This window comes from Zootoca vivipara, chromosome 13 (genome assembly GCF_963506605.1).
Source record: "Zootoca vivipara chromosome 13, rZooViv1.1, whole genome shotgun sequence".
Lineage (NCBI taxonomy): Eukaryota > Metazoa > Chordata > Lepidosauria > Squamata > Lacertidae > Zootoca > Zootoca vivipara.
In genome coordinates this window covers 15,791,224-15,803,600 of record NC_083288.1, presented here as the reverse complement: position 1 = coordinate 15,803,600, position 12,377 = coordinate 15,791,224, and the positions used below count along the sequence as shown (strand labels likewise).

Here is a 12,377-nt window from a genome sequence, read left to right as displayed (position 1 = left end):
CTTGTCTCGAAATTGAGATATGAATAGAATAAGTCATACATAATAATTAGGAAACTCAGCTTGCCAACGGTGGAGTCTTAGGCAGCTCAGTTGGTTAGAGCGTGGTGCTGATAATGCCAAGGTTGCAGGTTCGATCCCCGTATGGGACAACTGCATATTCCTGCATTGCAGAGGTTTGGACCAGATGATCTAATTTTATGAATCTAAGCACAAGAGGGAGGCTACGGGGAAACCTACCCCACAAGCTGTGGAAATAGTAATAATGATAGTAATCAATTAGGGTGATGGGGCAGAGACCTGAAACAGTCTACTGAAGACTGAGCATGCTCGATGTCCGCAGGGCCATCTGTTGAGGGAAGAAAACAGATGGAAGACAATGGAATGGAGTACCCTGGAAAACAGATATGGCTCACTGGCTGGGACCTTGAACAAAAGGTCTCTCTTGTATATCCAGGCTTCCAGATCTCTCCATTGCTAAAATACGCCAAGACGGCCTCCCATTAAATCCCACTCTTGCGAGAGACAGCCAGCACAACCCGTGGCCTAGCAATGAAAGTTGAAACAAAAAACTTCCAGAATTTATTTTATTTTTAAAAATCAAATTGGAGGCAATCTGCATTTCTGCAGCAAGAGTCGACATGTTTACACTTCTCAATTCAAAGCATTTGTCCCCACCCCACCACCCACGGTTGTAGTTGTTGTTTTTTGCTCCAGCAAAAGCAGTGAGGACTGGAAGCTTGATTGTTTTAAAATACAATTGCCAGGGTCCTACAGATCCTGTCAAACTGCATCTTCATATTTGGTTGGTAAACGTGGACCACCTGACACAACATTTGCCTGAGCACCAGCATCAACCATTGAAAACCTGGTATTACCCTAACAGTCCCTGTGCCTTCCCCCTCACCTCCGTGGACTCCTGGCTGCGCCTAGGCCATGATCCTTCCTCCTGTTGAGATCCTTCCCCAAGATATGGGCCATATCATCCCCTACCTCTAGGCTCCTCACCTGAGTTGATGGGACCCACATGGCCTGTCAGTTCCTGACACTTCTCGCGTTCCTGGGCAGCGCATGTGTTGGAACACAGCACATGAAGAAGCTCCATTGCCCTGCGGTGTCTGTCTTCATCATAATCTCCCGACATGGTGCCTGAAGAGGGGACGGAAAACGTATTTTTCAACATATATTTAAGGGCGGGGGGAGGACTAAGGTCATGCAAATCTTTGGGGCTGCGGTTACCTCTGAACTAAAGTTCAATGTGGCTACTTTTCAGCGCGACACTGATTCCCAATGCTCACTGAAGCGGGTTCACAAGAGGCTACTGCCTATAAGGAGGTCCTAGGTTCATTCCCCAACCTCCTGGTAAACATCAGGTATGCAGGTAGGGGGAAAGGATTCTCTGCTTGAGGCCCTGGACAGTGGCTGCCGGTCAGAGTGGACATCGCTAGCCTGGCCCAGAATAAGGCCAGCTCCCTGTGTTCCTAGAAAGGCATCCTATGTCTGCTCATTATTTGGGGGCAACTAGGCTGCCCCTGGCGCTGTGGTTAAACCACTGAGCCTAGGGCTTGCTGATCAGAAGGTCGGCGGTTCGAATCCCTGTGACGGAGTGAGCTCCCGTTGCTTGGTCCCAGCTCCTGTCAACCTAGCAGTTCAAAAGCACATCAAAAATGCAAGTAGATAAATAGGTACCGCTACAGCGGGAAGGTAAACGGCAACATTTCCATGTGCTGCTCTGGTTTGCCAGAAGCGGCTTTGTCATGCTGGCCACATGACCTGGAAAGCTGTACGCCGGCTCCCTCAGCCAATAATGCGAGATGAGCGCGCAACCCCAGAGTCGGTCACGACTGGACCTAATGGTCAGGGGTCCCTTTACCTTTAGGCTGCCCCTGGAAACAGTAGCATCTTTTCCATTGGGATTCTGCCCTCTTCCGCATTCGCCTTCAGCATGCCCTCAACTCCACTTCCCCGGCAGAAGAGGAAAAGGGAAGCCTCGTCCATTGATGTGACAAAACTCTCACCCCTTAGAATGAACCCTCCGTTTAGAATTGCCTTGTGGGAAGGCCAGCTTTGGTCCTCCCCATCTAAAAAGTTTACCCATTTCCCTGCAGGCCACTGGCCTGCCTTGGCATACTTACTTAACCCAGAAAAGCAGTACCATACAAAGGTTAGAACAGTGACAGGGCAGTTTTCCTGTATAGGGAAGTTTTTAATGTTTTATTATGTTTTTGTTTATGTTGGAAGCCGCCCAGAGTGGCTGGGGCAACCCAGTCAGATGGGGAGGGTACAAATAAAAAAACTGTTATTGTTGTCATTGTTATTTCTTCCTAACAAAGGCCACAGTCCCATGGGGATAATTTGTTGGGGGGGGGGCTGCACAGAAGCAGGGTGTGAGCCTCGTTTTTCTCTGCCATCTCATTCTTGCTCTTTTGTTTCTGCTACCCATTTAACCCCTCTGTTTTCCCTCCATGGAATTAAGCCAAGGCCTTTGCCCAGCAAGTTCCCCACACCTGAGTGCCCCAAAATATATCTGGGGAGACCCAGGTCCAAGCAGCTCAGTGGGGTCTCAGCCATGCTAACTGGGCGACCTTGGCCAAGCCGCTGTGAGCCAATCTTTCTCAGCCTAGCCTACCTCACAAGGTTGTTGTGAGGATAAAATGGGAGAACAATGTGTGCCACCTTTGAGTTCCCCAAGGGTGGGCTGTAAGCGGATTTTCCATGTGACGTCCCCTCAGGAAAACTATCGGGGGCAATTAGATTTGCAGCGTATGAACTTCACCCCTCCCCACAAACACCCCATTTCCTTTTGAGCCAGGGTGTACATCATATACAGTGAGGGGAATGTGGAACAGTCTAGATTGAAAAGCCTTTCCTACGTACGGAACAGTGGCGGGAAGAATTATAATTGCAAGGAACTGGAAAAACAAAAGTGTACCCACAGTAACAGATTGGAGGATATTAATGGTAGAATACATGCAGCTAGCAAAAATGACAGCCAAAATGAGAGGGCAGATGAAACAAAATGTCTATAAAGAATGGGGAGCATTTGAAGAATATTTAAATAATAATAATATAAAAAGAACTCCACTGGCAAAACTCTATAGACTGAGCCTGTTAGACCATCAATCGATATTACAAAGGTGACAGAGAATATGAATGGAAAAGAGAAAAAGGTAATATGGGGAAAATATCTTGCGACATTACTTAATTAACAGAAAAGAAACAGCAAGCATAATTGGAGGTCAACGGAAAGTAGAAATAGTGTAAATATTAGAAACTGAAACAAACAATGTGTATCTGTATTTGTATCAGTGTGTGTATTTGTGTGTTTTGTGTTTGTGTGCTTTATGTTTGTTTATTCTTTGTAATTCTTTTTAATCAATAAAGACATTACTTTAAAAAAAGAAAAGCTTTTCCTTCCGTAACCCCTGACAGAAGCGTCAAATGCAGTCAGCCTGTGTTCTGTTTATTCCAGGCAGAAAATAGAAAGGCAGGCAGACAAGGGCAGACAGCAGGAGAAGCAACATGACCTTGTCTTCGGGGTAACAGGCACTTATAGGACGGGCTTCTGGCTTCCTGACCGATCCAAGCATGGGATTCCCCATTTCACAGAATTGCAGAAGGGAGACCAGGAGCCAAACTGGACCTTAACCAGGGAAATGAGCTCAATTCTCTTGTAACGTTAACATGTCTGCATGGGGGTTATATTTCCACAGTGGAATCAGGAGGCAGCAGTTTTTAGATCTCAGTCCCTCCCAGGCAGCCTTGGCAAACCTGCGCTCACTAGACATTTTGGACTACAACTCCCAGCAGCCCTTGCCAGCGCAGTCCAAAACATCTGAAGGGCACCAAGTTGGCCAAGGCTGCTCTAAGGTGTTCCCAGGCTCCCAGGCTCCTTCGGCCTGAAGGGCTTTCTTAGCCAGATGGAGCACTGAGATGAAACACAGCCAACAAGGCATATAAAATGGAGAGCATGCTAGGCCCTTCCAAAAGAGACATGGCCAGTTGCTAAGGGGGGGAGGAAAAAAGTTTAATGGTGAATTTTGGATATAATGGAGATGTAAAAGATTTGGATTATGGAGGAAATGACTAAAAACAGGACCCACAAAGGGGAGGAGGGAAGATTATTTGGAATCTTGTTTTTATGATGTATGTTGGATATGTGATTGCAAAACTTTAACTTGAAAAACCAGATAAATAAATGTACAGTGGTGCCTCGCTAGACGAATTTAATTCGTTCCACGGGTCTTTTCTTATAACGAAAAATTCGTCTAGCGAATCCCATAGGAATGCATTGGTTTTTTTGGGTTTTTTTTTTCCCATAGGAACGCATTAATTGAATTTCAATGCATTCCTATGGGAAACCGCGATTCGCTAGACGAATTTTTCATAAAACGAATTCGTCTAGCGAGGCAACCTTTCGTTAAGCGGAAATTTCGTTAAGCAGGGCATTTGTTAAGAGAGGCACCACTGTATAAAGAAGGGGAGAAGCAAAGGATTCGCTAAACATCACTTCCTGTTCCCCAACCGCTGCTGTTTTATGGTCCAGGTATCAAACTCAGGACGCAAGGGAGAAACATGCTAAGAGGAAGGCACGCTTGGCAAATCCACACCGTGATCAACTCCCGTCCGGAAACCAATGTCCCCACTGTGGAAGGACGTGTGGATCCAGAATTGGCCTCCACAGCCACTTACGGACTTATTGTTAAAACTGTGTTTATGGAAGACAATCTTACTCGGCTATGAGTGATCGCGAAAGAAAGAAAGAAAGGAAGGAAGGAAGAAAGAAAGAAAGAAAGAAAAGAAAAGAAAAGAAAAGAAAAGAAAAGAAAGATGGGGAGATTGGCCCTGGAGGGGGAATGCCAAAAGCTGCCCCACATCCCAGCACTGTGTGTGGAGCTGATGGAAATCATGTTAAGGGAAGCCAGTGGGAACATTTCTAATTAAATTTCTCATTTCTAATTTTAAGGATTAAAAACTTCTGGTCCCATAAGTGCAGCTGGTGTCTATGCACATTTTTCTTTGCTTTGCAGAGCACAAGATGACTGGCACGTCCCTACCCACCAAGGAACTTACAATCAAACATTCAACACAGGGGGAAAACAGGGAAGTAAGGAGATGGGAGGCAGGAACCGCCCTTTTCGAAAATGAACATTGGCGCTATGCACTCTCACCTGGTCAGCAAACTGGTTCAGGGGATGGCTGTCAGGTTGCTTCCGTGTTGCCGGATCCAGGATGCCGACCGGTCCAGGTCAACGCCAGGCAGTAGGGCAGCAAGACGCCAATACCAAGTCCCTGGGGATCCGAGTCCGCGTGTAAGCAGCTGCAAGCCGGAAGCAGGGCACCCAATCTGCCATCCGGGGAGCTGCCGGGTCCATGGGTCGCCAAGTGGGGAAGCGGCAGGGTGAGAGGGGTTGCGCCCTCTGCTGGATGCACGAGGGAACAATCTGCAGAGGCGAAGAGGGTCAGTAGTCCTGGCTGGCTTTGCTAGGCCTGGGTGGCATGCCCAATCCCCAGCTGACCCTGGGGGGCTTCTTCATGGTGGGAGGGGGCTGTTGTCTTAAGTCCTTGGCGAAATTGCACCGCTGCAAGTTGCCACCCTCCTTAGTTCTGTAGGCACCTGCATGGATACAAAGGCTAGTTATTTGGGGGTGGGGCAGGCTCATTTTGTAAGCCCAAAGACAGCTTCTTCTGTCAGTTTGCACTTCTTAGTACAGAAAGCATTGGTCTGATGTGTAGAGATCTTTCCTATTCTACTTAATACAAGAAGAAACAAAATAAATGAATTCCTTCCAGTAGCACCTTAAAGACCAACTAAGTTTGTCATTAGTGTGAGCTTTCGAGTGCATGCTTCCTCTTTCAGCTAGATGTGCTTTTTTAAGGCTCAGGTCAACATACCTCAGCCAGAACAGCACAAGACTCTTGATCCCAGGGTTGTGGGTTCGAGCCCCACATTGGGTGAAAGATTCCTGACCCTTGTGGGGCCCTCCAACTCTACAAATCTATGGTCCACCTTTTACCCAGATCCCTTGGACAAGCAAAGTGTGCGTACATTTTCTCCCTTTCTTCTCTCTTGAGGAGGCAGCGGGTGTGTTTGTGCTGTTGTTGTTTAGTCGTTTAGTCGTGTCTGACTCTTCGTGACCCCATGGACCAGAGCACGCCAGTGTTTGTGTTACGGGTCTCATTTGTGGGAAGGAGAAAGGAAACGATCAGAGGGTGAGGCACCTCCAGCTCTCACTCAAAAACTGGAGCATATTCATGGGCTAAAAAACAACAACGCTGGCAACGTTTTAGAAGAACTAAGAGGTGGTAGTCACTAAAAGGCATTAACGCCCAGATTCTCTAAGCCAAGAGTGTGATCAGGGCTAAGTACACACAAGACTTGGGGCCCACTTCCAAGATGTAGGCTGCATACACACTGTAGCCTTAAGACACATTCAAAGCCCATTGTTTCCCCCCAAAGAATTCTGGGCATTGTAGTTTTCCCCTCACGGAGACACAATTTCCAGCAACTCTCAACAGATGATAGTGCCCATAACTCTTTGAGGGTAGAGAATGTGCTTCGAATGTTCTTTAAAGGTGAGTGGGCAGCCATAGGGTTGTGACCAACCTCAGTCAAGCTCAGAGCAGGCCTACTGAAATTAATGGAAGCTGCTGACTTGGATACTTCTGGGTTCCACACGGGTTTACTTACTATGAGTAGGACTTGGTTGGATACAGTCCATCCATTTATACAGGTGCAGAGTTTCCAAGGGACGGGGAAGACAACTTAGGTTCTCACCATCAAAAATTACATTAATGAGTGACAGCAGCATTTTCTGGGCTCACTGTACGTTAATTGGGACCTCTGCCCCACCTGCGATCTATCGGCAAGAGCTGCTGCTTAGGTACATATTAGAATTAAAAATTTAAAGTCTCATTGAACCTCTAATGCGACTTCTCTCCCTCACCTACTCACAGGCATCCATTTCCCCTTTCCACCCTGTCTAGCGCTTGCAGGGAAAAGGTAAAGGACCCTTGGATAGTTAAGTCCAGTCAAAGGCAACTATGGGGTTGCGGCGCTCATCTCGCTTTCAGGCTGAGGGAGCCGGCGTTTGTCCACAGACAGGTTTCCGGGTCATGCGGCCAGCATGACTAAACCGCTTCTGGCGCAACAGAACACCGTGATGGAAACCAGAGTGCACGGAAACGGCGTTTACCTTCCCACCACAGTGGTACCTATTTATCTACTAGCACTGGCGTGCTTTCAAACTGCTAGGTTGGCAGGAGCTGGGACAGAGCAACGGGAGCTCACCCCGTCATGGGGATTCGAACCAACGACCTTCTGACCGGCAAGCCCAAGAGGCTCAGTGGGTTAGACCACAGTGCCACCCGCGTCTTCCAGTGCTCGCAAGTCACCTGTCGCCAGTCGATATACCATCCACGCGTGATGCCCGGCAACCACAGATCAACACAATCGGAGCCACGACTGAGAAGTCAGTGAAGATGGTGGGTGGCCTGGAACCCTGAACGGCAGGGCACCTTGCAGCCGGCTCATAAACAAAGTGCAAATAAATAAGTAAATAAATAAATATTGGGGGTGGGGAAGAGAAAGATGGGGCTAAAACACACACTCACACAAAAGAGGTTTGCTCTCCCTTAGGCCACCCGCTATCAACACCCCTGGGTTTGATGTAGGGGATTCAGATGAGGGAATCCGAGACGCCCTTTGGGTGAGAGGAATGGGGTATACAGTGGTACCTCTACTTACGAATTTAATGCGTTCCGAACGCACATTTGTAAGTCGAAAAAAATTGTAAGTCGAATCCCATAGGAATGCATTGGGAGAAAAAATTCGTAAGTCAAAGCAACACTATCTAAAAATTCATAAGTAGAAAAAATCCTATCTAAACCGCATCCAAGATGGCGGACGGAGCTCCATTCGTAAGTAGAAACATTCGTAAGTAGAGTTATTCGTAAGTAGAGGTACCACTGTATTAGGCACCTGCTGATAATCCATGCCGCTGTGTTCTTGAGTAAAAATGTGGGGGTCTCCCCCAAATATAAATTCCTTCACAGAATTCCCTGCCTTTGCAGACTGAGGAACAGTGTGTGTGTGTGGCCTAATTAGAGACTGGAAGGTTGGAAAGCACAATGGTTTTTTGCGTGCAAGAGAGTGAGAGAACACAAAGCCAATTTTCTCCCTTTCTCCACCTTTGTCCCTTTTCTATAAAGGAAGACGCCGGCACAGGGCTCACCACGGGAGACTCCTTTTCTCCAGGAGAATAGTGAGTCATGAGGGTGGGGAGAGGAGATTCAGGTCCTCATCTTTCCCCCCACCCCGCCAATGCTGCTGCAGCTTCTTCCACTGCATCTCTGCTGGAGTCGCCAGAGTCCGCTCCTGCCCAGAATAACAAGTACCAAGGGTTGGGTGATGATAGTACAGCATATACCCCCCCCCCACTTCCCCCTCCTCCCCAGTCTTCACAGCTGTGATCTCAATCTTTCTCGCTCACCTCTCGTTCTCGGCCCTCGGCCTGCCTCGCCCACACACCCCGGACCAAAACCAACCCCATCCCTGGCAGCTCCTCTCCACACACACCCCCCCAAAAAACATCCGGTTCTTCGTTCCATAGTGCTGCCACCATTTATCAACATTTCTTTTCAAAAAGGCAGGTAAACATGACAGCGTTTCGACTGGGTGGCGGGGGCTGAGGGGAGAAAGAAAGGCACATGTCTGGCAGCGGCCTTGCCCTCGGCAGACCCCAAATTAGCAGGTTTCAGCCGTTTCATTATCCCACCCCCTGTCCTCTCAGTTTTTCCAGGATCATCTCAAATCATTAATAATTATTTTTGGCATCCTTATCAGACAGACCTGGGGTCTCCCCCCCCCCATGCCCCTTCCTGGCTCCCTCGATTTATTTCTTGCTTTCCTGCCCAGCTAACTAGCTTCCTCTGGGCCAAAGCTAATCTAATTATTATTGTTGTTGATAATATCTTCCTGTCTAGCCTCCCAGCCTTATCTACAGGATTTCTGCTACTACACATGCACCTTCCGCACCTTCCCCGGTCGAACGGCTAATTGCCGCACATCTTCACCATCTCTGCCCTCCCAGTTTCCCTCAAATCACCCCGCCACCCTGCTTTGCCACCCAAGCCTTCATTTTTCAGCTCTGGAAGGAATCACTCAGCTATTGGGGGGGGGGGGAGATGGGGAAAAACAGATTCCAAGGACTTCTGGGGTGAAAGCACATCCGTGCGCCAAAATCTGTCTCTGAAGCGAACCGTCCCAAAATGCCGGGTTCTTCACAGGCCCCCTCGCTTAGGAGACACCCTAAACCTTCCCCTCCGTCATGTGAAAGTGAGTGCCAGGGGAGGTGTCGGGATAAGGTCCGCAGTAACTCACAAGGTGTTGGCGAAGTTGACTATTTATTCAAAGAAACAAAAAGCAGCTCAGGCCGAGTGAGTAGGATCTTGCCCCAATGAGGCAGTTGTGAGGACTGAAGGTCCCCGCCTTCCCACAGTTTCCCACGTCTCCTTCTCTCCTAGCAACCTGAGGCTCCTTCATCTTGTCTCTCTTTGCTCCACTCTCTTCATTCCTCTTTGGGTTCTTGGAGACTAGGGAGCTGGGTGCCACAGGGGGGAGAGACCCCCAACTTCTTCATCAACCTGCCTCCACTCTGCCTCTTGACTCCTCTCCAGCCTCTGCTTCTGCCTCTGGTTCTGGACTGCTCTCTGCCACAGCCTCTTGCTGCTCACTAAACCCCGTTACCTCTTCATCTTCTGACACCTCCTCAGTTTTAGAAATTCAGGTACATAGGTTATGGTCGCCACAACAGAACATCTAGGTGCCACATTTTTTTGTTTTTGCAATGGAACCTCTTATTCTTATTCTTAATTATAAGAACAAATCTCAAAGCGATTGACAACACATTAAAACATCAAATAAAACAATCCAGAATACAGTGGTACCTTGGTTCCCAAATGGCTTGGCTCCCGAACAAATCGGGTCCCATACGCTGCAAACCCAGATGTGAGTGTTTGCAAACGTTTTTTGGAAGCTGAACGTCCAACGTAGTTTCCGATTGAGTGCAAGAAGCTCCCGTAGCCAATCGGAAGCTGTGCCTTGGTTTTCGAACCGTTTCAGAATTCGAACGGACTCCCAGAACGGATTAAGTTCAAGAACCAAGGTACCACTATAAAACACAATTCAGGCTTCAAGGAAAATATTTCACATCCTCCTCTAAGTGACGTTTTGCTTTCCCTAGTCACCTACCTGACTTCCAGAGATCTCCACGTGGTCGCAATTGGACCCATGCCAGTCGCAAAACACGCCTGGCTGATTCTGAACACTGCCAGTCCATGACACGGAGTGAGGATAGGCCTGAGAAGGTGTTAACACCATTGGGCCGGCTGGCAGAGGCTGCTTATGTAGTCTACATTTAACGCACACCACTTCCCCCGCCAAAAAAAATCCTGGGGACTCCAGTTCTCTGAGGAGTAAAAGCAATGAACATGTTGTGTAGGCAGCCACAGTTCAAGGGCCGGGATGGTGACCCGCTCCGGAAAATCCTCTCCCCTGTCGCCGCGGGTCAAAGTGAATTGGCAGGAGGACCCCATCAATGCCAGGCACCCAGATGGTCCCTGCCACATCACGTTAGGGAAACCTTTGCAAACACGGCCACAGCCAGCCCAAGCCTTCTGCCAGTTTGCTTGGGGATGGACGCAGGGCAGAGGGAGCGTGTGGAAAACATACGCAAAGCACCCAGCTGTCTCCAGCGCCAGCCCAGATGCGGTACAATCCGTGCCCGTGTGTGCGGCTCCGGGGTCTGCGCACATATTTGCGCATGCGCGTTTTTCTTTGAAAAGCTGGCCCACACGCTCGTGCCGCCGTTTAGCAAACGGGTGTAACTAACTATTTGCAAATCAAATGCCCGTTGTTCTCCCAAGTGATGAAAGTGGCTAATACTGGTGGCTAATACCCCAGAGGACAGGATCACACTTCAAAATGACCTTAACAGATTAGACAACTGGGCCAAAGCAAACAAGATGAATTTTAACAAGGAGAAATGTAAAGTACTACACTTGGGCAAAAAAAAATGAAAGGCACAAATACAGGATGGGTGACACCTGGCTCAAGAGCAGTACATGTGAAAAGGATCTAGGAGTCTTGGTAGACCACAAACTTGACATGAGTCAGTGTGATGCAGCAGCTAAAAAAGCCAATGCAATTCTGGGCTGCATCAATAGGAGTATAGCATCTAGATCAAGGGAAGTAATAGTACCACTGTATTCTGCTCTGGTCAGACCTCACCTGGAGTACTGTGTCCAGTTCTGGGCACCACAGTTCAAGAAGGATACTGACAAGCTGGAACGTGTCCAGAAGAGGGCAACGAAAATGGTCAAAGGCCTGGAAACGATGCCTTATGAGGAACGGCTTAGGGAGCTGGGTATGTTTAGCCTGGAGAAGAGAAGGTTAAGGGGTGATATGATAGCCATGTTCAAATATATAAAAGGATGTCATATAGAGGAGGGAGAAAGGTTGTTTTCTGCTGCTCCAGAGAAGCGGACACGGAGCAATGGATTCAAACTACAAGAAAGAAGATTCCTCCTAAACATTAGGAAGAACTTCCTGACAGTAAGAGCTGTTCGGCAGTGGAATTTGCTGCCAAGGAGTGTGGTGGAGTTTCCTTCTTTGGAGGTCTTTAAGCAGAGGCTTGAAAGGCATATGTCAGGAATGCTTTGATGGTGTTTCCTGCTCGGCAGGGGGTTGGACTGGATGGCCCTTGTGGTCTCTTCCAACTCTACAATTCTATGATTCTATGATTCTAGGACTCCTTGGAGAACGATACCAGAGCACCTTCTCTGCACGCATAAAGGTTTAAGTCCCTGGCATTGCCAGTTTAAAAGATCTGGCAGCAGGTAAGGGAGAAAAACCCTCTCTGCTAGAGAGCTGGGAGAACGGCTGCCCATCAGAGCTGACAATATTAGGCTTGATGGTCAAACAGTCTGATTTGCTAGAAGCCAGCTTCCTTTTCTCCAAGCACAGCCACACGGCTTTGCCCCGAATATGTCACACAACCTGGGAGGACACCCAAAGCACGCTTCTGCCACCACGTCTCTGACACAAAGCTGCTTAAAAGGAGCTAATTAATTCTGACACGCTTGCGGGAGCATAAATGCTTAATTTCATGAAAAGGGAAGTTCCAGCACTCATCTTTCTATTAGCCCGTGTTCCCTTTCTCAGGAGCCAGGCCCTACAAGCCAGAGTCACGGCAGATGTCCACAGATGGGCAGTACGGTGCAATGGTTGGACTTGCATTGGGGGGTGGGGGACTGAGTTCAGGTCCTTACACAGCCGCAACGCTTACTGAATTACCTCAGCTCTCAGCCTAATCTGTGTC

General features: G+C 48.3%; 1 protein-coding gene across 1 annotated transcript in view; it reads right to left on the bottom strand.

The window, feature by feature from the left end:
* The window catches only part of SYT3 (synaptotagmin 3), a 40,875-nt gene extending 35,306 nt beyond the window's left edge, over window positions 1–5,569 (bottom strand). The window contains exons 1-2 of the mRNA XM_035135526.2: window positions 5,169–5,569; window positions 1,006–1,146 (exon numbers count right to left, since the gene is read on the bottom strand). Of these exons, the coding sequence (XP_034991417.1) occupies window positions 1,006–1,141 (136 nt within the window). The 5' untranslated portion in view covers window positions 1,142–1,146; window positions 5,169–5,569. The remainder of the gene's footprint in view (window positions 1–1,005; window positions 1,147–5,168) is intronic.
* Window positions 5,570–12,377: the final 6,808 nt, after the last annotated feature.